This window comes from Choristoneura fumiferana, chromosome 26 (genome assembly GCF_025370935.1).
Source record: "Choristoneura fumiferana chromosome 26, NRCan_CFum_1, whole genome shotgun sequence".
Taxonomy (NCBI): domain Eukaryota; kingdom Metazoa; phylum Arthropoda; class Insecta; order Lepidoptera; family Tortricidae; genus Choristoneura; species Choristoneura fumiferana.
In genome coordinates this window covers 3,384,564-3,412,413 of record NC_133497.1, presented here as the reverse complement: position 1 = coordinate 3,412,413, position 27,850 = coordinate 3,384,564, and the positions used below count along the sequence as shown (strand labels likewise).

At 41.1% G+C, this 27,850-nt stretch overlaps 3 protein-coding genes across 3 annotated transcripts in view; 2 read left to right on the top strand and 1 right to left on the bottom strand.

Annotated features, from left to right (window-relative positions):
* LOC141442578 (interleukin enhancer-binding factor 2 homolog) overlaps nt 1–20,207 on the top strand; it is a 26,733-nt gene extending 6,526 nt beyond the window's left edge. Inside the window, exons 2-9 of the mRNA XM_074107594.1 lie at nt 10,242–10,370; nt 11,683–11,814; nt 12,783–12,938; nt 13,713–13,805; nt 15,507–15,649; nt 16,526–16,666; nt 18,903–19,072; nt 20,090–20,207. Coding sequence (XP_073963695.1) covers nt 10,242–10,370; nt 11,683–11,814; nt 12,783–12,938; nt 13,713–13,805; nt 15,507–15,649; nt 16,526–16,666; nt 18,903–19,072; nt 20,090–20,121 — 996 coding nt within the window. The 3' untranslated portion in view covers nt 20,122–20,207. The remainder of the gene's footprint in view (nt 1–10,241; nt 10,371–11,682; nt 11,815–12,782; nt 12,939–13,712; nt 13,806–15,506; nt 15,650–16,525; nt 16,667–18,902; nt 19,073–20,089) is intronic.
* Nucleotides 2,447–7,672, top strand: LOC141442892 (uncharacterized). The gene is made up of 5 exons (XM_074108045.1): nt 2,447–3,152; nt 3,348–3,444; nt 4,028–4,114; nt 4,803–4,889; nt 5,259–7,672. The coding sequence occupies exons 1-5, from the start codon at nt 3,140–3,142 to the stop codon at nt 7,612–7,614; spliced, it is 2,640 nt and encodes an 879-aa protein (XP_073964146.1). The 5' UTR covers nt 2,447–3,139; the 3' UTR covers nt 7,615–7,672.
* Nucleotides 20,208–21,536: 1,329 nt separating the features above from the next.
* LOC141442883 (uncharacterized) lies at nt 21,537–24,667 on the bottom strand. The gene is made up of 2 exons (XM_074108038.1): nt 24,389–24,667; nt 21,537–21,848 (listed from the first exon to the last, which is right to left on the bottom strand). The coding sequence occupies exons 1-2, from the start codon at nt 24,477–24,479 to the stop codon at nt 21,574–21,576; spliced, it is 366 nt and encodes a 121-aa protein (XP_073964139.1). The 5' UTR covers nt 24,480–24,667; the 3' UTR covers nt 21,537–21,573.
* Between the last annotated feature and the right edge of the window lie 3,183 nt (nt 24,668–27,850).

The window sequence follows — 27,850 nt, the reverse complement described above, 5'->3', positions numbered from 1 at the left end:
TAAATATAATGACCCGGATAACTCACGTCTTAAATCGAGTTTAGCTCGACATGTTTCGGGCTAATCCGTAGCCCTTCGTCTTCGGAGCAACGCGACTCAGCAGCTGCTGCAACACGCGCACTGCGCGCCGCCGCTCTGCTCGCGCGACTACCCGACGAAACTGACACCGGCACACAACTACCCGCGTTTTCATCATCATTACAACTACGGATAGGGCTACGGATTAGCCCGAAACATGTCGAGCTAAACTCGATTTAAGACGTGAGTTATCCGGGTCATATTATTTAATATAAATTACATCTACCTAAAATTTACTTATGTTCTTTAATTCTTCTGATATATTATTTTGTTAAAAAAAATTGTGTGCGATTGTACTCCCACCAGTTTCCCTGAGCCATCTTAAGTCGCCGCGCGGACTAAACAGTAGGTATAGTTCAGGAAACATGAATTGACCATCTGTAATCTTCACTAAGGTCTTTTTGTCAATATCAAACAAAAAATTAAAAAATGTGTTCCATATCTTTACCAAAAGTTAAGAATACAGAAATTTGAAATTTAAATGCTATTACAAATAGGTCTTAGTTTAAATACATATTTACAAAAATTAAAAACATGCGTTATTTTAAAAAACAATCATTTATTTGGTCTGTGTTACTTATTAACATTAACTTTTTATTTTATTATTTTTACATCATCAAGCACATTGAAAAGGAAAATTAAAACACAAACAAACAACATAATATTAGCCATGAAGTAAGCTTACAAATTGCAAAAGATTGGTATAATTATTACATTACCTAGTCAACATTTTGTATAGAAAGCATCAAACTGGTAATGAGTTTCATACCCTAAATAAAGATAATTCATAACCAGGTTTAACAGTTATTTATGTTCGATAAGTACCAGAGAATACTATAAATTGATAAGATATCGATACAACTAATTAAATGAACAAATACTTGTAAAAATTCTTTTACAAATTAGAGCAGTTGGTGAGCATATTTTAAAGTTACTTGTAAGAGATGTGTACTCACTTTGAACATCTGTTATCTCAATCATGGTGATTAATGCTAAATTGTTATAGTTTCACTAATTATCGTATCTTCCTAATGAGCTTATAAATTAATTAATTTAATCGACAACAAACTCATAACCTATTACTCCACGTCATTTTTGCAATCGAATTTTGGGCTGTCACTGTCAAAAATAGCTGCGTTTGAATTTTAATTATTAAATTTGACTGCGCAGCAACGCCAAACATGAACGCAGCCATTTTATATTTTTAAGGTGGCACTTTCGAAATGTTGTTGCCAGCACAGTAAAAAACCATTTGTCTTGGGTAAAATCCGAAAGATACCGCATACTGTAGTATATTATTCTTTCATCCACCACGAGAAATTGCAACAATAAAATGTTTTTTATTACTTTAAGTACATTTATTTATACTTTTATAGAATTTTAGTATATATTGAAAATAATTCATTGTTTAAATCAGGTAGTCTGGTTTATTACCATGCAACACTCCACTTAACCTGCAATCAATCAATGGAAACCGCGTCTCTTGTTTCTATTACTTTGAATTTTAACTAAAATACTGATAAGTTTATCATCATTTGAAGACGCATTATATTCGAAACAGATTAAGTGATCGTTGGTTAATGTGCTAGAGACAGTAATTAAAGCTAAAAGTTGTTACTTTCAGTATTATCGTGTGATTTGTATAGCGTTTGTTACGTGGAGGGAATCCTTGAGATTTCTCATTTGTTTTCCGTGTTTCTGTGAATAATGGTGCGCGGTACAGGTAGAGGAGGACGCGGCATGCCGGGCCGTGGCGGCATGGGACGCCCGCCCTTCAACAGACCTCGAGTTTTGCTGCTACGTCCTCCTTTCGATTTGGTGATGGCTGAAACCCGCGTTCCCGAGATGCAAACCCGCTCCGGACGATACTGCTCTCACACAGGTAAGTTTTTATCGTTTTATTGTTATTCCTACTAATAATAAGTGAAATTATATTTAATTTCATCGTTAACAAATCAATGGCCTTCATTTACTAACTCGCCTGCAACTTTGCAATTTCGTACAATTAAAAGTGGCCTACGTCAATCTGGAATAGTGTAGTTTACGTCTGCGACATCGCCTTTATTGCAGAACTGTATCCTATCGGAATTCCGGAAAATTCGTCCATGTATAGTCAACCAAGAAATTGGTTTACCACCCTAAGGTTTAATGTCATTTGTAGCTCTTAAGACGAGTAAGCCTTTTTTCACTCACAAGTCAAATTCAAATTCAAATGATTTATTCAGTAAATAGGCCGCAATGGGCACTTTTACACGTCATTTTTTAAACTACCAGCGCTTTCGGAAAGACCATTGCCCAGAAGAATGCACCGCAAGAAACTTGGCAGAAAGTCATTTTTCATAATAATATAATTACAAATAAAATACTTAAGAGTCCGCAGCAAGCTTGATTCTCCATACAAATCGTAGTTACGTCCTTATTTTAAAATAACAAGTAGCATCATCATGATTTTTTGTAAATACAATGAGATAAGGCATATCTAGGCCTGAAATTAGTTTATGACTCTTGAAATGGTATTACAAAGAAAATAGAACGAGTACAAGTTTTGCATTTTAAGAGCCAAAAACCCTGTGCAGTTCGGTTAAATACTACGGCCAAAATATAGTTCAGATTGAAGTCAAAACCTATTTCCGGCATCGACTAAACTATGTAGTTTCATAAGAAAAAGCATTTTTCCGAAATGATTTTGTGGTTTTCAAATGAGAACGAAACTACGAAAATCAGTAAAAAAACTATACATTTTTTATGCGAATCTGCAGCGAATCACTCTAGCGCGGGGGAACGGTACGGGGGAGGGCGGTACGCGCCGCCCTTTGTCCTTGGTTTACGCTGGCCCTGCGTGTGCGTGCGTCGCTCGTTAGTAGTGACTCGTCAGCTGTGCGCGAGAGTTACGTAATATTATTTTGGTGAATTCTCTTCGTATCATAAACGCGATCTAACTACTTACGACTTGGACTGATAACGGATTTGATATTTCTTGGTGATACTGGTGGTGTGTGTGCACATACTGTTCGACGACCTTGGCTTTCTTATATGGACTTTGCATTTTTATGTTACAAAAATGGATAAACAGGGTAAGTACCTACCTAGATGCATTTTAGTCAATATTACCAAGTACTTATAAAAAATGGGTCCATATATCGGCTCGCATACTGACAAACGATGATTTGGACAAAAAATAATTATGGTTTTACTAGAAAAGAGAAAAGAGTACCTATGCGAACTATGGCGCTCCCATAAAAAATAATTATTAATGTTCTTGTTTCCAGAAGTGAAAAGATCATCGAAGACAAGATTATGGTTATCGGCTCGTAGGAAAAAAAAAGGACCGGCTCGTCATAAAAAAGAAAACATTAATCCTAATAGGTAAGTTATAACTAGGACAGTAGCGTAAGATTTTTCTTCCTTGTCCTCTATTACAAGCTTTTATTTAGTTTCACCTGTCCCGATATTTGTCTGTAATCAAATCTTGCATTCGACCAACTTCTAGCAGTCGGATTGACTTGAAATTTTGCATAATTATGTAAATTGCGTGACAATACAATAATCTGGTAGCTGACATCCTGGTAGTCCGGCCAGAATCGTCTCCGAAGGACGGAACTCTTCAACTGTTACAATGTTATCGACTTGTTTTGGTATAGGTACAAAATAAATGTAGTTTGGGTAACAATGCTAGTAAAGTCGACAAAAAGTACAGTCAGCAAAAAAGCTTGTATTAAAAATGAATTTTCGTACTCGTACCTTTATTTATTATTTTTGTACGACGTAGGTACACCACACAAACTTGTTATTTCACTTATACAGGTCATAGCACTGTAATAGCACATTGTGTATTAGGGCGGTAAGTAAGGTATTACGAACGAAGTATTACCTCTGGTAGTCTCTGTTATTACTTTGACTAATGGCGACTGACGTCATTTCACCATGTATGTATTTTTCACATGTGCAGTACGCTTGGCACCGGAGAGCATGCCAGTGAGCAGTCTGATAGTGATAACAATACCGATCCTCCACCTCAACCTCTAAATTTAAGCAGGTTAGTGTTTTTATTATTATTTTTACTAGTTTACAATCTTTTATTTAACTTGCAATGTATGTACCTATGTACTCGTATGTATGTATGTGAGGCTCAAATCCTGCGAGTTGAATTTGACTCAGTTTCAGTGGTCGAATTGACTTGAAATTTGGTATACTTATGTGAATTGCGTGACAATACAATAATCTGGTAGCTGACATCCTGGTAGTCCGGCCAGGATCGTCTCCGCAGGACGGAATTCTTCAACGGTTAATGGCATCGACTTGAAATTTCGTATGATGTAGTTTAATAGGTAACAATGCTAGTAAAGTCGACAAAAAGTACAGTCAGCAAAAAAAAAAGCTTGAACAGATTTTTTTTTTTACCAAAAACTTATTTCACAGCTACTTACGTTTTTCACTTGTAGTTTTATTTTCGCTCTTGACTGCAACTGCACTGAGACTAGTACCTACTCGTACCTATATTGACACGGCTATTAAAGATGATTTCAGTTTATTATCTTGATCGATGTACACCGCACTTCTGTTATTTCACTTATACAGGTCATAGCACTATAATATCCCATTGTTCATTAAGGGCGATAAGTAAGGTATTACGAACGAAGTATTACCTCTGGTAGTCTCTGTTATTACTTTGACTAATGGCGACTGACGTCATTTCACTATGTATGTATTTTTTACATGTGCAGTACGCTTGGCACCGGAGAGCATGCCAGTGAGCAGTCTGATAGTGATAACAATACCGATCCTCCGCCTCAATTTCAAAATTTTAGCAGGTTGGTGTTTTTATTATTATTTTTACAAGCTTTTACCTTGCAATAGTTGCAATGTATGTACCTATGAATGTATGTGCAGGTAAAATCTTGCGAGTTGAATTTGACCCACTTCTTCCACATTTGGTACGGAAAAGTAGTTTGGATGAAAATGCAAGTACAGTCAGCAAAAAGCTTGTATTAAAAATGTAGTCGCGCGCACAATATGGCACCGAAAATCGAAACGTATTTTTTGCATAGCGTCACCGGCGTTAGAAGTTTTCTGTAGTAGTGTACGCCTCATAATGCAGTATCAAATATTTTTATTTCACCGTATACTCTGATTTAACCTTGCATGGTATAAATATAACGTAACTTTTTTTTTCCTTTCAGAAATTTGAGTCCGAGTACTCCGTCCTCGACACCATCATTACAAATTGAACTTGATCATGATAGCAATGAGGAAGTCGTACGTAAAATGACAGGTCGACGAATTTTCAATGTTCAATATTTATTTGAACAAATGAAGGCTGTGGATCATAGTCCATTTAATTGCAGCTTTAAAGATATGGATTTTGTGAAGGAGTCGAGAATCGGATTCCAGTCAACTTTTCTTTTCAAATGCAAAATGTGTGGCAAAAAAGAAGCATTTAATAATGAAAAACTAGAGTCTAAAATTAATAAAAATGTTGTTCAAGCAGTCGTATGTTCGGGTAGTGGCTTTTCCCAATTAGATGAGCTTTGCGCTCATTTAGATATGCCATGTATAGCGGAGAAAACATTTGGGAAAGAGAATTTGTTGCTTGGGGATGTTTTAAAAGATATCTCTTTGAAGAGCATGTTTGAGGCAGGACTCGAAGAAAAACAAATGGCAATTGAAAAAGGAAACGTAGACGCTGATGGCGTTCCCTACATCACAGTAGTAGCGGACGCATCGTGGGGAAAAAGATCATATCGTACCAGCAATTATAATTCATTATCCGGGGTAGCGTGCATTATTGGGTATGAAACTAAAAAGGTTCTCTTTTTAGGAATACGGAATTCTTATTGCTCTGTATGCGCTGTTGCAAGTAATAAAAAGATTGAGGTCAAGAAACATAAATGTTTTAAAAACTGGTCTGGTAGCTCCACAGCAATGGAAGCCGACGGTGTAGTAGAAGGTTTTAAATGCAGCATAAATATGCATGGCTTGAAATACACCAAACTTATTGGTGATGGCGATAGCAGTGTCATGAGTGCTTTAAACGAAGCATTGCCATATGGCCACTCCACTGCTATACACAAAATAGAATGCAGTAATCATTTATTACGAAATTATTGCACTAAATTGAGAAATTTGACAAAAAAAACTGAAAATAAACAAGGACCTGTCCCTATTATCATGAGGAAATGCCTAAATGATAACATATTGCGACTACGAAAGGCAATTAAAGGAGCAATAGACTTTTCTTCGAAAATGGAAGGGAAAACTTTTACTGAGAAAGTAAATGAATTAAAAAAAGACCTACGAAACGGGCCTTGCCACGTTTTTGGTGAGCATGCCAACTGCAAAACATATTTTTGTAATGGCCCGAAACCAGGCGAAGAAAACTTCATAGGCCAAATGAAAGATTGTGGCTTGTGGTATGACATATACACCGCTATAAGTCCTATTTTAAACAATGCCGAAAGTCTCCTTATGGGGCAAACAAACAATATTGTTGAGCAGTTTAATGCACTAATCGCAAAATTTATAGGAGGCAAACGAATAAATTACTCCCTTCGTGGATCTTATGAGTCCCGTTGCTACGCAGCTGCTACAAAAAGAAACACCGGGAGTCTTGTAGCAACCATGAGTAAAGTATTAACAAAAAATGAAGAACTGGGGACTTACACGCAGAAGTATGAGAAGAGGCAGGCAGAAAAGGCGAAAAGAAAATCAAGCCAAGACAAAAAATCAAAACGAAGAAAACGTATCGCAGGACCCGATGAACATTACGGTGATATCGAAAAAGAACCAGATATGGAAGTTGAGCACTACGAAAAAAGAAAACAAGCACTCTTAGCAGACTTTTCAAAAAGTAAAATAGAACTTGAAAATATCCAAAAAGATACCGTTGGGCAGGCAACGAACCCTGAATGGATCAAACAACGAAAAATACGCCTTACTGCGTCAGTGTTTGGTCAAATATGTAAGAGAAGAGCTGCCACGTCGTGTAAAAATATTATAAAAACACTCTTATATAGCAATTTTAAAGGTAGCGATGCTACTAGATACGGCAATGAGAATGAGCCCATCGCTTTAAAAGAGACTGAAGCTGCACTAGGAGTGCAAGTATCACCTTGTGGGTTATACATCCTCGAGGAACACCAGTATTTAGGCGCGAGTCCCGACGGAGTCATAGACGAAGAAACAATTGTGGAGATCAAATGCCCAGCTTCGGCGGCAAATATGACGCCAACAGAAGCTATTTTAAAGAAAAAAATTACTTTCTGTGTGTTGGACGAAAGTGATCCTCAGAAAATAAAACTGAAGCAAAATCACAACTACTTTTATCAAGTACAAGGTCAGTTAAATATTACAAAAAAAAGATACTGTATCTTCGTGGTGTGGACTCCAAAAGGCATATTATTCGAAAAAATCGAAAAGGATACAGGATTCTGGGAGAGCATATTAAATAAATTGAGAAAATTTTACATGGAATGCATACTACCTGAAATTATAGATCCGCGTCTACCTAGAAAGTTACCGATACGAGAGAGTTCTTAAAAATAAGCGAATTTTCATACTTGTATGTATTAAAAAATAAAACACAATATTGTATGACTTTTTTTATTTTATTCAATACACCCAATCTTCAATGTGTCCAATCAAGTTGATGTTGTAGTCTATAGATATTATACTTTTCACTTCTCATGCTCGTAAAGTTCGTTTTTATGCTGAGATTAAGCGACATAAAATGACTTTTTATGCTCTAGTGCATAAAATAAAATCTTTGTCTAAGACCAAGCTAATCAGGTGTCAACCAGCCACAAACAGAAAGTTTTTAACTTTTTTATTTATTTATATAAAACTAAAAATTAACCAAATCAATCAAAATAAATCAATAAAATAAAAAATAGAATTATGTATATAGTAATTCATGAAAAATAAAAGAAACATAGTAAGTGAACCATTGTTTCCACTGTTGCTATTTCCTCGAATTAATCGAAGTAAAAAGCAGTGTAAAACTCGAGCATTAAACCCATTTTTCCCTCGACGTGTCTATCCACCCTCGCCGTACCGGAACGAACGTCTTAAAATCGTAAACGTCGTAAAATGGCTCGTTTTATGCTCTTGTTGTACAATCGACTATTTCACTTCTCATGCTCGTAAAGTGCGTGTTCATGCTGCATCTAGGCAACATACAATAACTTTTTATGCTCTAGTGCATAAAGTAGAATCTTCGTCTAAGGTCAAGGCAATCAAGGTGTGAAACCACAAACAAAAGAGTTTCTACATATTTTTTTATTTTTTTACACCTAAAAATCAATCAAATCGATGAAAATAAATCAATAAAACTAATATAGTAAAGCATGAAAAATAAAAGGTACAAAATAAGTGAACATTTATTTTTACTATTGCTATTTCATTTCTTCGCAAGCGAAGTGAAAAGCAGAGTGTAAAACTCTAGCATTGAGCCCATTTTCCCCTCGACGTTTCTATCCACCCTCGCCGTGGCTCGGGTGGCTATATGAACGTCTCGGGTAAAATTGCTCGTTTTATGCTTTTGTTGTACAATATACTATTTCATCACACTTGCTCGTAAACAGTGTCGTAAGCTGCAGGCTAACTTGGTTGCAGTCCTTAATAAAACCTAAGGGCCTTTTTTTGGCGTTATGAGTTGTTGCGCGTACTAATACTGCTGCGCGCGCAGGTTCTGCACGACTAGCAGGAGGACCTCGTGCACGCATGTCAGGCACATGCTGCGGGAGGCGGAGGGCGGCTGGTAGCTGGCGCTGCCAAGAACTGCACCAGCGGTATCGGCAATTTTTGTAACAATAATATTTTTCTTTTACACATATACAATTTTACTCGCAAATGTGATGAAAACATTGTAAGTCGCACGGGCGGTACTATAATTATGAACATCGACCTAGTCCTCAGTCTTTGACTTTGAGCTTCTAATACTCTCGTTCGTAATTTCTTATTAACCGCCCTTAAGACATAATGTACTATTACGCCACACCTGGCCATAATGTGAGTTTTACCGCCCGCTATGCGTATGGTAAAACCCACTTTCTGGCAAGGTGAAGACGTAAAATTGTGTACTCACCATGGGCAGTAAAAAAGTTTTACAGCGTAATGTGTAGTGTAATGTACATTTACGTTTTTGGAACGCCAAATAATATCCTAGCCGGTAGCTGCCCTCCCGCGCTGTATATATTATAATCTTGGTCTGGAGATGTTCTACTGTTATATTCTACTTAGATACTGCAATAATTTCACCATTGTATGAAGATATTTTACTGCAATATTGTTACTGTGACATGTCTCTAGCTCCGCCTTCCCGCTAGCGCGCTCTTGCTTTCTTTCTAGCGCCCTGTCTTACTCTAGGTGAAACAACAACATTTTAAAGCGTTAGCGCGTGATCTCAACGCGGAGTTGAGCGCTACTTGCTGCGGACTCTTAAAAACTATATTATACAATATATTATTATTATTATTGTTAGCCTATTCTGTCCACTGCTGAGCAAAGACCTCCCCCCAATACTTCCAAACTTATTATACAATAAAAGAAAAAAATACAAAAAATAATAATAATAAAAATACAGGGATGTAAGGGGTCCCTAAGTTACAGTCAATATGACAATCACCCTTATTGTTTTATTTCTGAAGTAGGAACTGTCATTAAACCAACCTCAAAACCTCCTACTTCATGCCTCCTCCAACAAGAAAATCCTTAACATGTTAATTAATTATATAACTAAAGAAAAAATAAACTATAGGTGCTTTTTTTCGCTTCTGTCGCTCCCTTTGATCTGTTTTGTAATGTCTAAGCGTTTTGTACTGTCTCTATGTTTTGTGCTGTCTCTATGTTTTGTGTATGTCTATTCCAGGTACACAACAAACTCGCTACTAAAATACAACCCCCGTTTAGAAAAAACCTTTATTAACCGGTCAGACACATCTATACTTTGCTGCTGTCAGGTGTCATTGGCAGTAATGGTTGCTAACCTAAAGCGACCGGTTGCCATTAAGCAAAAAGTTGAAGTTGAAGTTGTCATTAAAATTGATAAAGCACTTTCTTCCTTGACTATACCAAGTCTTGCATCTATATTCTATAGTAACAATAAAATAAATTAATTTATACAGATTTAGCCAAATATTACCAATTTATGTGCTCTATTACTCCAGGCACTCCTCAAAAGGCACACGGAGCTGTGTCCGACCCCAGCAGAGCAGTCTGCAGTACTCAGCCTCGTCACCAAGCTTCAGACGGTGCTCGACAACCTGGTAGTGGCTCCCGGCGACTTTGCTGCTTGTGTATGTGTCTTATGATTTTTCCATAATTTAACTCATAGTTATAGTCCGTCTTATATCGATATACTTAGCTCGATACAAGGACAAAAGGTGGACAATACTCACAACTAAATGGAAGGGTCCCATTGGAAAAAGAAGAGTTGGCAGACCCTATAAAAGATGGACAGATGACATAGTGGAGTCAGCCGGACGAGACTGGCTGAAAAAAGCGGAAGATAGGGAGACTTGGAACAAGCTGGAGGAGGCCTACACCCAGAGAGGGGTCCAAATCTACGGAAACTAGTACTAACACAAATAAATAAACTAAGGAATTACTAACAATACTAACAACTTGCTAATTATAATTATAAAGGAAAATAAGTAGAGAAACTCCTGTAAGTATTTGGAAATAAAAGGCTTTATTATTATTATTATTATTTATAGTCCGTCCTAGGTTAAGTTAAGGAAGTAGCTAATAATATAGGCTGAGGTGATGATGATACAATATGTTTTATTCATATAATGAATTTGATTGATTACATTTAGACGACCAGATGGCCTAGTGGTTAGAGAACCTGACTACGAAGCTTGAGGTCCCGGGTTCGATTACCGTGTCGGGGCAGATATTTGTATGAAAAATACGAATGTTTGTTCTCGGGTCTTGGGTGTTTAATATGTATTTAAGTATGTATTTATCTATATAATTATATTTATCCGTTGCTTAGTACCCATAACACAAGCTTTGCTAAGATTACTTTGGGACTAGGTCAATTGGTGTGAATTGTCCCTTGATATTTATTTATTTATATCAGCTAGGCACTTAACCTTTGACATGGGTGTCTATAGATACATTTTAGAAAGGAAGACAAAAGCATTTATAATCAACATTATACAAAATGAGCTTATACAAAACAAAATTAAGTGAAATAATGATTATACAAAATGACTTTCACACAAATAAAAATTAGACAACATGAAATTATGCTAAATAATGTTAGTTTATCGGAAATTAGACAAAAAGTTGTTTGGCAAAACAAGGTACAACCCTCAAATCAGGATACTTAACCGCAGGGGAGCATCAGATCATCATACATTAAATTATACATAAAACAAAGTCAAAATGACAATTTTCAGACTTTGGGCTCTTCATCATTCTGGGATTTTTTTTTACTGTAATATTTTGATATACCAAATGGTGGGTTCCATAAATGATTATTTAGCTGCAGACTATATTATATATCTATATCAGTATCACTTACTCTGCCTTGAATTGTTTTACGTTAAAAAAATACATAAATTCACTACTTACAACTCATACTTTCTTTAATTTTTACAGCAACTGGAGGAGGTTCGTCAAGTGGGCTCGTACAAGAAAGGCACTATGATGGCTGGCAAGAATATTGCTGATATTGTCGTCATAATGAAGACCCTGCCCACTAAGGAGGCTGTCGAAGGCTTGTCCAACAAGGTACAGTCACAGAATAAGTAATAGTACTAAAGTTTCAGCCCCCAAGACATTTGGTAAGAAGCCAGGCAAGGACAATTATCTAAGATAATTGGGTCAATCAAGTTTTTAGTGTTATTATTCTCTCCGGTAAACAAGGTGACATCAGTGATACACTTTGTTAGAAAAATGTTTGCGATTTATACCATTAGTACGCTTAGGAGATGAGCCACGAAGGAATTCCCTTAAAACTGTCACAACTACTAACTGGTTTTGTACCATCAGCCAAATAAGTGGTCTATCAATTTTTAAACAAAGTCCGATCAAATGAATATGTCACTTAAGCCGAACTTTCAAGTTCACAGACACGTCTATTGGCTTTATTGTTTTATGACATGCAAACAATAAAAAATGTAATGGTGGTAGACCACATATTTGGCTGATGGTACCTCATAAAGTCATATTTTTAATAAGTAACTTAGGACACATTTACCATGGCAACGAGGTACACTAAAAAGTTGACCATTGTATCTGTTTTATTTTTTTTCAAGAAAGAGAAAAATACTTGGAGGTCTTTCTGGCCAGTTATACATATTGTCTATACCAGGGTTTCTCAAACTTATGGCTCCACATACCCCTGTTAAAGTTTCTAGACGACAGCGAACCCCTACCTCCCCCCCAAAGAAAGTAATAAAATTGACTGTTGGAGAAACTAAGTTTATTTTTATTTCAATCATCATTATAATATAATGTATATTATTTATTTCAATAAAAGGTAACAAATATAGGTTAGAATCGTCTTGCCAACGAAAATACAAACTGAAACAAACAACAACAAATAAGTAACAAATTTGGAGTTAAAATAAAAAATACAAAAAGACTCCAAAAACAATTTTAATCATCTTGCCAGTCTTGCAGCCACCATCACGTAAACCTTGTCGCGTACCCCACTTTGAGAAACCATGGTCTATACCAAACTTATGCGTTGGCAGGTGACGGAGGAACTGAACAAGCTGATGGCGGCCGAGGGCGTGGCGGGCGTGGCTTGTGCGTGCCACGAGCGCGGGTTCACCGTGCAGGGCTCCGCGGCCGCCGTGCGCGTGCTCGTCACCACGCTGCACCATAACCTGCGCAAGCTGGAGCCCGAGGTCAGTGCACTCTGACGCGCCGGCGCTTGACACGGCGGCGTAGCGTAGTGGGGGCGATGTGGCGGCGAAATTCGACAATAAGGCCCGGCCGCACTACGGCTGAACCAGTCTATCCCAAAGTGGGCGATAACGCCCCTTTGTGGGCGCTGGAGGCCTAGAGGCGGGCGGTAAGAGGCCCATAAAAAATCTTCACCTTTGTGCCTTCATTAGGCGAGGCTAATATGTTATTGAGGTTTTTAAGGAGAAAGCAAAATGGGGGGCGCTACAAATTAACTGATTTTCAAAGTGTTAGACGAAATAAGTTTGGGAACCTCTGGGCTAACGCATTCACTACCACCGACGCATATATGCGTTTTCGGAACTTCGCCCAGTGCCGCTATCATAATTATTCATACATTTTGAACGCACATGTGCGTCGGTGGCATCTGTGGAAGTCAAGTGGCAGTGAATGCGCTAAAACGGCTCAGTTTTTAACCGTATGACTGTGAATACTAATGCAGGCGGCCGCACTGGTGGCTTTAAATAACGAATCTACTGTATAGCTTACTGAAAAAAATATATATAGCTTACTGAGTTTCTTGCAGGGTTTTTCTCAACAGAGATTTTCCGAATAGGTGTTAAATTTTTTGACATTAATAAGTGTTTGTTTTGCCGAAGCCAGAGACGAGTGCAAGGAGAAAGGGATGGCCTTTGCCCAGCAGTAGGACACTATAAAGGCTATTTAAAAAAAAAGTGTTTGTGTATTTTGACTTTGACGAATCATGTTTGTTGCAGGTGCATCTCGAATACAAAGTGATCAGCAGCCACTTGGCGGCCATCCGGCACTCGCGCTGGTTCGAAGAGAACGCGCACCACTCCTCCATCAAGGTGTGTGGTTGATTGATACGGTCCTTAGAGTCGCCAGCTAGCGCGGGTCAAGGTACAATCCATCGATTTAGAATACCCTTGATACCCCATTAACCGCTTAAAATGTGTCTTGTTACAACTGTGCTTAAACACCTTCTAAGCACAGGTGCGCTGTCAGTAACGCGTGCTTCGTTATCGGATCAACATGCCAAAGTGCTCCGTAAAAAAATGCAAAAATAGTAAATCGATGCTACAATCGTATGCACGCGACAGGCGCAGTTAGAGCTGCTTATACTGTTGTATAACAGGCGGCCACCCGCCCCGCGCAAGCGGCAGCTAGCGTAGGTCGTTAAAGCTAAGTAAGCTACAGAACGAAGATATTGTAGTTGAAGTTGATTTCGATACAAGATGATTTTGGGGATGTGAGCAGTTCCCACATTTTTAGAATTCGGGGTGTCTCACGGAATTTGGAAATGAAGGAAGGAATTGAAAATAAAGATAATTCTCTTGGATTTTCAAATTAACCATTCTCCTCTTATATCCAAAACAACTGGGCTTAAAAAGTGCCTGCAGAAAAAAGTTTTTTGATTGTAGATTACAGTAATAGGGCTTTTCTCAAACATGCACTAGAAATTAACGTTTTATTCGTAAGACAACTAAAATTGTACCAAACGAATCCCCGGTTTTACCGTCCATTTAACTGGCGGATAAATGTGAAGCCATCTCAGTTTGTTTTGTCTGACGGCATCACATTTAACCGTCAAATAAAATTAATCAATGGATGGTGAAACAGCCCTTCAGTGTTTTTTTTTCTGTCTTTTTCACATAGGTATGTCACCAAGTATGGATTTTGGCCAGTAAATAGACCTGACGCGCAAACTCCCGACGCAAAAAGAGGGGTGTTATAAGTTTGACTGCAATGTGTGTCTGTCTGTGGCACCGTAGCTCTTAAACGGGTGGACCGATTTGAATGCGGTTTAGACATGTTTCATCAAAATTGGATCAACCGTTTCATTACACGGAACAACATTTCATTGCATGTTTGCGAAAACAGTCATTGTTGTATTTTTACCCGACTGCCCGAAGGAGGGTTATGTTTTTCGAGCGTATGTATGAATGTGGGTATGTATGTCTATTTCTTTGGTCCTCGCTGCAGCCTAAACGGCTAGACGGATTTTAACATATGAGGTATCATTGTATTTGTCATAACTGTCGAAGTGACATAGGCTATATAATATTTCAATATGGCGTCTGTAAAAAAAAATATGGCGGAGGAATGAAAAAATATATATATTTTGTATTGTAACAATATGGGTATCAAATGAAAGCTAATAATTAAATTCTAAATATATACAGGTTATACTACTTTTAATCTACCGTTTTCACATAAATATCAAAAAAAGTGTAAAATAAAACATTTAATTATAAAAATCAAAAAACCCGACTGCCAAAACTAAAAGGAACGAAATAAGTCTAGTGGTCTAGAACTCTGTTAAGTAGCTAATTTAAAGTTCAACAGTCGGGACCCATTTAAATCGTGACGCTCAAAAACTCTTAGTAATGGGTCCCGACTGTTGAACTTTAAATTAGCTATTTAACAGAGTTCTAGACCACTAGACTTATTTCCTTCCTTTCAGTTTTGTCAGTCGGGTTATTTAATGTTTTATTATATTCAAGGGTTTGGGCAGTAACAGTTGTCTTATGCAATATATCCATGACCAGGTGCTGATCCGTCTGCTCCGCGACATGTGCGCGCGGCACTCTGGTCTGGAGCCGCTGACGCCGTGGATGATCGATCTGCTGGCGCACCACTGCATCATGAACAATCCTCAGCGGCAGGCGCTGCCCATCGCAGCCGCCTTCAGGTAACACTACACCTGAAGGGGGCCCCGAGACGGTTCAAACGGGACAATGAGGGCTATCGTTTTTTGTCTTTCTAGATAGCGCCACTGCTGCGTGAGGTTCTTAAGTGTGGCTTTCAAAGTCTGTTATTACGTGAAAACAAAGTTTAGATTAAAATCATATTTAATACACCTTAAAACCATACGATTAAAATATCGAGCAACCACGAAAAAAAGGGAGGATTAAAGTTTCCGAAAGACAAAACTGTCTCAAAACACAGACATTCATTGCCCCGTAACGCATAATTGCCATAATTAATTTCAGGTAATGCAAAATATTCACAAAATTATTCTTATTATAAATAAACCCGCGTAGCTCACCCAAAAACTATGAGATTTGACATTTCGGAGACCTCACGCTACACTAGCGCCTCTAGCGGCGAATTCACACGCGATAGCCCTCATTGACATCGATTGACCTAGTTCCAAACTAAGCAAAGATTGTACTATGGATACTAGGCAACGGATAAACATACTCGTACTTATATAGATAAATATATACTAAAATACGTATTTAAACGTCAAGACCCGAGAGCAATTATTATTCATACAAATATCTGCCCCGGTCGGGGATTGAACCCTAGGCCTCAGGCCGCTTGTAGATGTTTGTTGTTTCACCGGACAATGGAATATTGTATGGCTAAGTCACCGGACAAGCGTCCGGTGCATGTACACACATTCATTGTAAGCCATACAACACCGCAAGTCTGGTAAAAAAAAAAAGATCGATGGTGCAAACAATGGACGTCTACAAGCGGCCTCTAGCTACGTAGTCAGGTTCTCTCACTTGACTATCCAGTTGTCGAACAATGTTTTAATAGTATGTGTGTCTGTTGTCAGACGCGCGCTGTCGCTGGTGGCGGGCGGGCTGTTCCTGCCGGGCTGCGCGGGGCTCGCCGACCCCTGCGAGGCCGCGCATGCGCGCGCGCACACCGCGCTCGACCTCGCCGCGCAGGACAACGCCGCCGCCACCGCACAGACGTGAGTACACACACACACACACACACCGCGCCAGGCGGGGCGGGGCGGCACTATAGACACGCACACTGCGCCAGGCGTCACTACACACACACTGCGGCAGGGGTCACTACACACACACTGCGGCAGGGGTCACTACACACTCGTATACACTGCGGTAGGCGTCACTACACACACACTGCGGCAGGGGTCACTACACACTCGTATACACTGCGGTAGGCGTCACTACACACACACACACTGCGGCAGGGGTCACTACACACACACTGCGGCAGGGTCACTACACACACACTGCGGCAGGGTCACTACACACTCGTATACACTGCGGTAGGCGACACTACACACACACACACTGCGGCAGGGGTCACTACACACACACTGCGGCAGGGTCACTACACACACACTGCGGCAGGGGTCACTACACACTCGTATACACTGCGGTAGGGGTCACTACACACACACACACTGCGGCAGGGGTCACTACACACACACTGCGGTAGGGGTCACTACACACACACTGCGGCAGGGGTCACTACACACTCGTATACACTGCGGTAGGGGTCACTACACACACACACACTGCGGCAGGGGTCACTACACACACACTGCGGCAGGGGTCACTACACACACACTGCGGCAGGGGTCACTACACACTCGTATACACTGCGGTAGGCGTCACTACACACACACACACTGCGGTAGGGGTCACTACACACACACTGCGGCAGGGGTCACTACACACTCGTATACACTGCGGTAGGGGTCACTACACACACACTGCGGCAGGGGTCACTACACACTCGTATACACTGCGGTAGGCGTCACTACACACACACTGCGGCAGGGGTCACTACACACTCGTATACACTGCGGTAGGCGTCACTACACACACACTGCGGCAGGGGTCACTACACACTCGTATACACTGCGGTAGGCGTCACTACACACACACTGCGGCAGGGGTCACTACACACTCGTATACACTGCGGTAGGGGTCACTACACACACACTGCGGCAGGGGTCACTACACACTCGTATACACTGCGGTAGGCGTCACTACACACACACTGCGGCAGGGGTCACTACACACTCGTATACACTGCGGTAGGCGTCACTACACACACACTGCGGCAGGGGTCACTACACACTCGTATACACTGCGGTAGGGGTCACTACACACACACTGCGGCAGGGGCACTACACACTCGTATACACTGCGGTAGGCGTCACTACACACACACTGCGGCAGGGGTCACTACACACTCGTATACACTGCGGTAGGCGTCACTACACACACACTGCGGCAGGGGTCACTACACACTCGTATACACTGCGGTAGGGGTCACTACACACACACACACTGCGGCAGGGGTCACTACACACTCGTATACACTGCGGTAGGCGTCACTACACACACACTGCGGCAGGGGTCACTACACACTCGTATACACTGCGGTAGGCGTCACTACACACACACTGCGGCAGGGGTCACTACACACTCGTATACACTGCGGTAGGCGTCACTACACACACACTGCGGCAGGGGTCACTACACACTCGTATACACTGCGGTAGGCGTCACTACACACACACTGCGGCAGGGGTCACTACACACTCGTATACACTGCGGTAGGGGTCACTACACACACACTGCGGCAGGGGTCACTAGTTCACTACACACTCGTATACACTGCGGTAGGCGTCACTACACACACTGCGGCAGGGGTACTACTAACGATTTCGGAAAGACCATCATTGCCAAGAAGAATGCGCCGCAAGATACTTGGCACAATTTTTTTTAATAAAATAATTACAAATAAAATACTTAAAAACTACAGTATAAAAGTCATTACGCACACACAGCATCTGCGTGTGTACACGGACACACTGCGTTAGGCATCACTACACACACACGCTACGATGGCACAGGCTCTCACACTGTCTCACACTCATTCATTAATTTCTGGTCTATTTACCATTGGACATAGGGCTCCCCCAAAGAACGGCTTTCGCTTCAGCCGAAAGCGGCATGCATTCACCCGCTGCTTTAACCAAGTCATCCGTCCATCTCGTTGGTGGACGTCCTACGCCGCGCTTTCAGCCCCAACTGCCATCTGTTCTCCGTGCTATGTAGCCTGCCTATTGCCACTTCAACTAGCTTCTGATCTAAGCTTCCTCTCAAAATGAGGGAACTTTGGCAACCTACTAACAAATAAATAACCATATATTTATTTCCCAGCCTCCTCCGTGTGGTGGCCCGCGGCGGGCACCGCTACGTCCTCGGGCTGCAGGCCTTCGAGGGCGGCAAAGACATCTCCGGCGAGATCACCGTCTGGGACGGCGTCGTCGTGTCCCCGCTAGCGCCCGCCTACAGCGACGCGCCCGAGCCCATGGACACGGACGACAAAGGTGCGTGACCCAAGTGTGGTGCACGAGGGACCCATATGTGGAGCACGAGGTCCACATGCGATACACGTGGGACCTACATGTGGAGCACGCGGGACCCACATGTGGTACACGCTGGGTTCGCTTGTACTAACATCGTGACACACACGTGTTACACGCGAGACCCGCATTTGGAACACTTTTTTTACATAAAACAGACCCATGATTGACCACTATTTCACCTGATGAAAAGTGCAGTGAAGCCAAAGGTGTATCTCACTGGTTCAGTAACAGTAACAGCCTATTCAATCTAGCCATAAAGAGCCCTAGGTTTACTTAGGACCCACATGGTTTACACGCGGGACCTACATGTGATACACGCGGGGTCCGAATATTGTACCACAGTGACCCATATATGGGACACGCACGAAACGGTTTACTATCATTTGCTAAATAAAATATCTCAAATTACTTGACAAACAAAGATTCTTAAACTATACATTTCACAAATCTGTAAGTACTAAAAATTCTCATATTATAAATTAGTTGAAGAATGGAGGGCTAGCCATGGAAATGGAAGTATATTATTTTTTCATCGCACTTGCTCGTAAACAGTGTCGTAACATGCAGGCTACCTTGGTTGCAACCCCCCAAATAAAACCCTCGACCTTAATGTGCTTGTCATGAAACCCGTGGTCGGTAAATGAGTCATTGCGCGTACTAATTTTCTTGTCATGAAGCCCAAGGTCGGTAAATGAGTCAATGCCCGTACTGATGGTGCTGCGCGCGCTGGCCCACACGCATGCCAAGAGGGCGCAGCCTAAGATATCGCCAATATTTGGAACAATTATATTTTTTCCTTTAGAAATATAAAATTTTACTCGCAAATGTGATGAAAAACATTGTACGTCGCACGGGCGGTACTAGAATTACAAACATCGACTCATTAAAGCCTCTCGTTCGTAATTCCTTATTTACCGCCCTTAAGACACAATGTACTATTATTATACAAACATTTATTAAAATGCTTTTTCTTTACAGATGATGACGGCCAGGACGGTGTGGCTGCGTGAACCAAATTCTCTACACAGTAGCAATACTTACACTAAGATATATGTAGATGTATGGAGGAGATCTTTAATAAATTTACATAAGTCCATCGCTGTTTAAGTTGTTCCAGCTCCTAAATAATGTCCTATCTATATTCATTTAAGGCTCAACTTCATTGGTGGAAACTCGTTCGACATAGCATGCTGTGGCTCCCCGCAGACGATATAATGTCAAGTGAAACTCATAAACTGTCATTTGATTGCGATCGTGCGCGTTAGAAACGATAGGCAATACCGCATTTGGTCTAAGTAGCAAATAAATAAATATCACGGGAAAATTCACACCAATTGACCTAGTCCCAAAGTAAGCTTAGCAAAGCTTGTGTTATGGGTACTAAGCAACGGATAAATATAATTATATAGATAGATACATACTTAAATACATATTAAACACCCAAGACCCGAGAACAAACATTCGTATTTTTCATACAAATATCTGCCCCGGCACGGGAATCGAACCCAGGACCTCAAGCTTTGTAGTCAGGTTCTCTAACCACTAGGCCATCTGGTTGGTCGTCTTAAGTAAATTGTCCTAACCCTGTTTTTGTCGAAAACTTGAAAAAGGTTAGGTTAGTTCGCGCCTCATGCAGTGTTATTCCACCAATAATGTGCGAGGGATGTGTTTTTCATTAACCAATAGAAACTCTTCATTTACACATCCTTGCACAGCACATCTCTGGTGGAAACAGCTGAGCGGAGCGAGGCGAGGTTAATGAAGCGTTTCTATTGGTTATTGAAAAAGATATTCATCCCACATCTCTGGTGGAAACGCTGCTTCAGCCAAGCGGAATAGGTGCTCCGCGAAGTTAAGCTCCGCCGACTAAGTCAAAGAATTTACTTAGGCCAGTTGCTTCTTAGACCAATGAGGGCTATCGTTTTTTGTCTTTCTAGATGGCCGCACTGTTGCGTGAGGATTTTAAGTGTGGCTTTAAAAGTCTGTTATTACAGGTCTGAAAACAAAGTTTAGATTAAAATCATATTTAATACACCTTAAAACCGTACCATAAAAATATCGAGCAACCAGTGTTGCGTAGTCCCGTTTTGTTCGGAAAAAAGGAGGACAAAAGTTTCCGAAAGACAAAACTGTCTCAAAACACAGACATTCATTGCCCCGTAACGCATAATTGCCATAATTAATTTCAGGTAATGCAAAATATTCACAAAATTATTCTAACTATAAATAAACCCGCGTAGCTCACCCAAAAACTATGAGATTTGACATTTCGGAGACCTCACGCTACACTAGCGCCTCTAGCGGCGAATTCACACGCGATAGCCCTCATTGCTTATTTGCTTTTTAGACGAAACGATACTAACCCGTTGGTGGACGTCCCACGCTCTATTGTGTATCTCAAATATCGTATTCAGAAAAACACACAGAATTTCCATAATTTATTCCAACACTTTTTGAAATTTCTAACTCCTGGGCACAACAGCGTTGCAGACCAATTCCTTTCCCTGCTGCAACCTCCTTCGCCTGGACAGGATATCATGACCTGGATACAGGCTGGACGTCTTGGTGGTCGTGGACATCTTACTCAGTCTCGTCTCTAAGGACATTTTGCTAGGGCCCTGGTATAGGGATCCTAGGCCGACCAGGCGTGGGCAAGAGTTCATGGCAACGCTTGTCGGTGGAGCGCGTCTAGACCGCCTGGGTTCGGCGTACGAAGATTGGGTCTTGCCGTAAATATCTGGCGGGTTTAAGATGAATGCGTCAGTAGATGGTGGTATTGATGGTATTGACGAGAGAAGTGAATCACACACTGCATGAACTGATTGCATAAAAGGAGAATGAATGAGAAAATCAGCGTTACTGCACATAATGTGCGGCAACACATGCTGAGTGGAGACCCTTTTTGGTATCCTGCCGTGTCACCAAGTAACATAGTTTTAGTGCTAGTTCTAGTCTTAGTTTTAGGTGGTACTTTTGGAGCCAAAATAAACCTTTCTTTCTTTCTTGAATGTCAAAATCTCGTTGTCATTGTATGACATGTTCTGTGCGTGACCTCAACTCTGGTGCCACTACCTGTAGTTGGTTTTAGTTGAGTTTTAATATTGTGGTAGGCTGCTATAATGCACCGCTTGCCGTAATCTAGTCCATACTTCTGTCTTTTAAAAATGTGGCCTTGAAGAGATCGCTCTTAACACGTTCGGCCCGGCAACGATCCACATCAGTCACTTCTATGCCGAGATGTAACACATTCCTGTGCCAGTAACACAACGTGTGTGACCAAAAATTCTTTCTCCTATGCGCCGGTGACACGCATGCTGGTCAAAATACGTACCTCCTAAAGGCTGGCATAGCGTAAGGGCTATGTAGATATCGACTAAGCTCTTACGCTATGCCTTCGCATATCCCACAGCAGTCACAAATACGTGTCACTGGCATAGGAGTAAGAACTAAAGTCACAGACGTGTCACTGGTGCCAAGTGCGTTAAGCGATAACGCCGCCTGTTGCTTATCTTGTAATGTTCTCTCTGTATACCCGTTTCTGTATCGCTTAGTATTTGTGGTGTACAGTAAAGTAATTGTATTGTATTGTATTGTAGTTGATGGTTTGCAATCTTAATCTCGAGAGCCGTGGTGGCCTAGTGGTTTGACCTATCGCCTCTCAAACAGAGGGTCGTGGGTTCAAACCCCGGCTCGCACCTCTGAGTTTTTCGAAATTCATGTGCGGAATTACATTTGAAATTTACCACGAGCTATGCGGTGAAGGAAAACATCGTGAGGAAACCTGCACAAACCTGCGAAGCAATTCAATGGTGCGTGTGAAGTTCCCAATCCGCACTGGGCCCGCGTGGGAACTATGGCCCAAGCCCTCTTGTTCTGAGAGGAGGCCTGTGCCCAACAGTGGGACGTATATAGGCTGGGATGATGATGATGATGAATCAGATTAGCGCCCACGCTAGCTGTCGCGGGTGCAGGTACAATCCTATGCACGCGACGCGCGCAGTTATGCCCTGATCACACGTACCGAGTAGCATGGCGAGACAGCCAATGAGGGCTATCGCGTATGAATTCGCCACTAGAGCGCTAGTGTAGCGTGAGGTCTCCGAAATGTCAAATCTCATAGTTTTTGGGTGAGCTACGCGGGTTATTTAGAATTAGAATAATTTTGTGAATATTTGCAATATCTGAAATTTATTATGGCAAATATGCGTTCCGGGGCAATGAATGTCTGTGTTTTGAGACAGTTTTGTCTTTCGGAAACCTTTTTCCTCCCCTTTTTTCCGAATAAAACGGGGACTATGCAACACTGTGGCATGCTCGATATTTTTATGATACGGTTTTTAAAGTGTATTAAATATGATTTTAATCTAAACTTTGTTTTCACGCCCGTAATAACAGACTTTGAAAGCCATACTTAAAACCTCCACGCGCAATGCGCCATTTAGTCAAAAAAACGATAGCCCCTCATTGGTACTCGGCCAGAATAACACGTGACGCCATCTAGTGCAGAGAAAAAACTTCGAGGCATAGCCAATGGCTACATTGGACGTAGCTTGCAGAGTAGGAAGGGCTATGAAGGGCTAATGCGTGGCAGCGAGTAGTGCAATTGACCTTGTGCAAGGTCCCCCGGATTGCTACCACCATCTTGCTCGCTAATCCTGCCGTGAAGCAGCAGTGCTTGCACTGTTTTGTTTCGGCGTGGAGAGTAAGACAGCCGGTGAAATTACTAGCACTTGAGGTATCCCATCTCAGCCCTCTAGGTTGGCAACGCATCTGCAAAACCCCTGGTGTTGTAGATGTTTTATGGCGGTGGTGATCTCTTACCATCTCGAGACCACTTGCTCGTTTGCCATCCAGTCGAATAAAAAAAAAGGTTTACACGCATTTTTGATTTTCCTGGTGACAGTGGCCAATACGCGGTTGCGCAGTCGCTCGCTACGATGACGCTACTGACTGGCGAGTGGCGGGTGAACGAGTTTATACCGGCCGAGTGGCGAGCGAGTCGGTGCGAGGTATGCTGAGAGGAGTTGCGGGGTGGGCACTCGGGCCTGGTAACAAACCAGGGCCGAGTGGCTTCGCTCGCCATTTTGCTCGGCCGAGTACTAGGCCAAGTACCTACTTGTCACTTAGTACACACGAACCGCAGCACTCGGCCGAGGGACACTCTCTCGCCACTCTACTCGTACGTGTGATCAGTTCATTAGCGCTGCTCGTACTGTTGTTCAACAGGTGGCCACCCGCTTCGTGCAAACGGCAGCTAGCGTAGACCCATAGTCTTACCTATGTGTTGGATGACATTCAGCAACCCGCACCTCATGTACCGGATGCATCTTTCGTTCAATTCCTCCTGCATGTTAGGCTCACTTTCCATGGCATCCAAACAGTCTTTCAAGCCTTACGAACTGCAGTCCATAGTGGGTTCCAATTTATAAAATGGTGCTTTTAGGCAAAAGAGTTTCGAAATTTTGCTTTTGCTTTTGACGTGTAAATATTTGACAGGAAATGCTTTTGCTAAAAATAATACTAAATAGTTTGCTAATGTATGTAGGTTTGTGACATACGCTCATTTCGAGGCTCTCGAGGCTTAACGACTCAATCAAATATAGTAGAGTCTTTAATAACTCTGGAGTCTTAAGGGTTCGAGTTTTTAAGCCTCGAAATGAGCATTATTCCAACTCTAAATGTATGCGTTTCCACCAGAGATGTCAAACAGGTCTCGCGATATTAGCGCTAACATAATGGAAATGAACTATAGTTATTTGTGTCACAAGGGAGCAAAATGGTATATTTACGGCGAGGGCGTACATTGAATCCAGAACGTAGCGAAGGATTCTACAATAGAATCCTGAGCGTAATGAGGGATTCAAGTGTTAACGCCCAAGATGAAAATAATTTTGCTCCCGAGTGGCTCATACAACTTTTCACACCGAGCATTAAAGAAACTTGAAAAAAAAAATATCTAATATAATTAAAAAACAACCAGCATAGAAAATGGCGGGGCTTTACAATTATCAACTTCAAAAAATGGCATTTGCCAATAAAACACTTAGAAAAGCCTTAACAGAAAGTTGCATCTTCGCTCCCTCTCGTCAGGGAGGAAAAAGTTACTTTTCTGAAGGAGAGGTGTGAAAAAATAATTACTATTGCCCCACCGCGACCTTATGATAGCTACGTTTATGCAAGATATGCGTGTTCATGCAGTTCCTTCACCTCCCACACTAAAAACACACACAAACCCACCACACTACACTGACGCGTTTCGAACTCAACCAGAGCTCTCAGAGCTACACAACAGTACACAATTCTACCAGATGTTAGTCTAACAAACCACAAAAAATATTTCATTTGAGAAGGAGGCCTGTGCCCAGCAGTGGGACGTAATAGGCTGGGATGATGATGATGATGATAAGAAATTATAGTTAGTTACATATATACCTTCTGGGTGTTACAATGACAAATTAAATTAATAATTACTTAATTAATAATTAGTGCCTTAATGATAACAAGTCAGATCGATCATATATAATTGAAAATACCAATCCACCAACGGCCGGCACCAACGTCATAATACGAAACACGTTTTTAGGGTTCCGTAGCCAAATGGCAAAAACGGAACCCTTAAGTTTCGCCATGTCTGTCTGTCCGTCCGCGGCTTTATAGAAAGCTGTAAATATTGCACAAATATATATGTAAACTATGACGAGAAAATGGTACAATAAATAATTAAGAAAAACATTTTTTTTTACTAGTTACCTCCCATAGACGTAATGTGGGGGTGTTTTTTTTTTTCTCATCCAACCATGTAGTATGGGGTATCGTTGGATAGGTTTTTTAAAGCATTATGGGTTGCAAAAACGATTGTTCGATTCAGTGATTTTTTTGCAAAATATTCAACTTTAAGTGCAAATTTTGATTAAAAATCGAGCGTAAATTTGCTATGCTCTTGGCCGCGATTTAATATTTAGAATGAATCATGTATTATGTTGCCATTAATAATATTAATTATTTCCTTGATTAATAATTGTGAATAATACATATTACAGGACAATTAACAACATATGACCTAATCCAAAGTAAGCAAAGATTGTGTTTGCGTATGTACCTACTAGGTAACTAATATGATAAACATATATAGGTACTTAACATATATGTTAAACACGTGTTTTTAGGGATCCGTAGCAAATTCTAATAGCATTACTGTGCTTCTGTCCAATTCGTCCTGTCTTTGGTCGCAGCTTAGCTCATAGACCTTTGGGTACCTACCTACTTCATCTCAGCCTATATACGACCCCACTGCTGGGCACAGGCCTCCTCTAAGAACGAGAGGGCCCAGTGCGGATTGGAAAGTACACAATGGGAATTGCTTGTGCTTGTGCAGGTTTCCTCACGATGTTTTCCTTCACCGTAAAAGTCGTGGTAAATTTTAAATGCTATTTCGCCTTAAACTAGAAAGTTGTAATTTGGTATGGGAGTGCCAATCACGCCAACAAAGTTTTACTAAATACCCTGAGGCACTTTTGATGATTGTACCTACAGTCAAGGAAACTAATTCACGAACCAAGGGGGCTACTACGATATTTGAAAATCGAAGTTCGTATCGTACCGTCCCTCTCACTCTCGTGTTAATTAATATAAGCGTGAGCGGGACGGTAAGATACGAATTTCGAATTTTGCACTTCGTAGTATAGGGTGAGAGTGGAACCTTTGTACTGCTAATGTCGTTGACATCCCATACATTTGCAGGTGGTAGGACCTTGTGCAAGGTCCGCCCGGATTGCTACCACCATCTTGCTCGCTAATCCTGCCGTGAAGCAGCAGTGCTTGCACTGTTGTGTTTCGGCGTGGAGAGTAAAACAGCCGGTGATATTACTGGCACTTGAGTATCCCATCTTTGGCCTCTAGGTTGGCAACGCATCTGCTATCCCCCTGGTGTTGCAGGTGTCTATGGGCGGTGGTGATCTCTTACCATCAGGAGACCCACTTGCTCGTTTGCCATCCAGTCGAATAAAAAAAATACATCTGCCAAAGAAATCAAGCGAAATTGGTTATGAAAAGATTCCATCCTGGTGCGTGATTCAGTTTCCTCAACTGTACTTCATGTCATTACGGAACCCATACTCGCGTGCTCTGACGCACTTGATCACTTCTTAATTGATATTTAATTAGTAAGTTACTATGCTTGATTTTATACGAAAAATTTAAATAAGTATTTAGCTAATTAAAGGTTGTTTGTATATAATGAATCGAAGAGCAACTGGTGGGGTCAGTCCTGTGTCATTTTCGAATCGGCTCAGTACGCGGTGTAGCACGGAGCCGACTTCATATCCCTCGCATTGTGAGTCGAGAACTACGGAGTAATCTCTAGTAAAGTTGGGTAAGTTTACTTGCTTATTTTTAAACTTTATACTGTTATAGTATTTTTTGCAACTGTATCGTAATAGGGGCCCTTAAAATACGAGTGTGGGTTTATGAAACGACGCCTAGCCGAGTTTCATAATAGGGTCACATGAGTGTTTAAGGCCTAATTACGTACAGTTGCATACAATATTTTATCTATATCCATATATTAAATCCACTATCATGTGTTCAAGAACCATTGAGAATGACCTGCATTAACGAAAACTAGGTAGGTAGTCTGCCCCCCGTGCTGTAATGATGTATGAAATCTCATTACAATACGGGTCATTACGATACAGCCGTGTTTCATAATAGAATCCAATATCGTAATGCTGGTCATTACCT

Bases quoted from the DNA above. Each gene is read 5' to 3' on its own strand.
- LOC141442883 (XM_074108038.1), bottom strand. From the start codon at position 24,479: ATGGAAAGTGAGCCTAACATGCAGGAGGAATTGAACGAAAGATGCATC. The intron at 21,849-24,388 runs GTAAGACTATGG...TAAACCCGCCAG, and splicing joins GAATGTCATCCAACACATAG to ATATTTACGGCAAGACCCAA.
- LOC141442892 (XM_074108045.1), top strand. The intron at 3,445-4,027 runs GTAAGTTATAAC...TCACATGTGCAG, and splicing joins GAAAACATTAATCCTAATAG to TACGCTTGGCACCGGAGAGC. The intron at 4,890-5,258 runs GTTGGTGTTTTT...TTTTCCTTTCAG, and splicing joins CAATTTCAAAATTTTAGCAG to AAATTTGAGTCCGAGTACTC.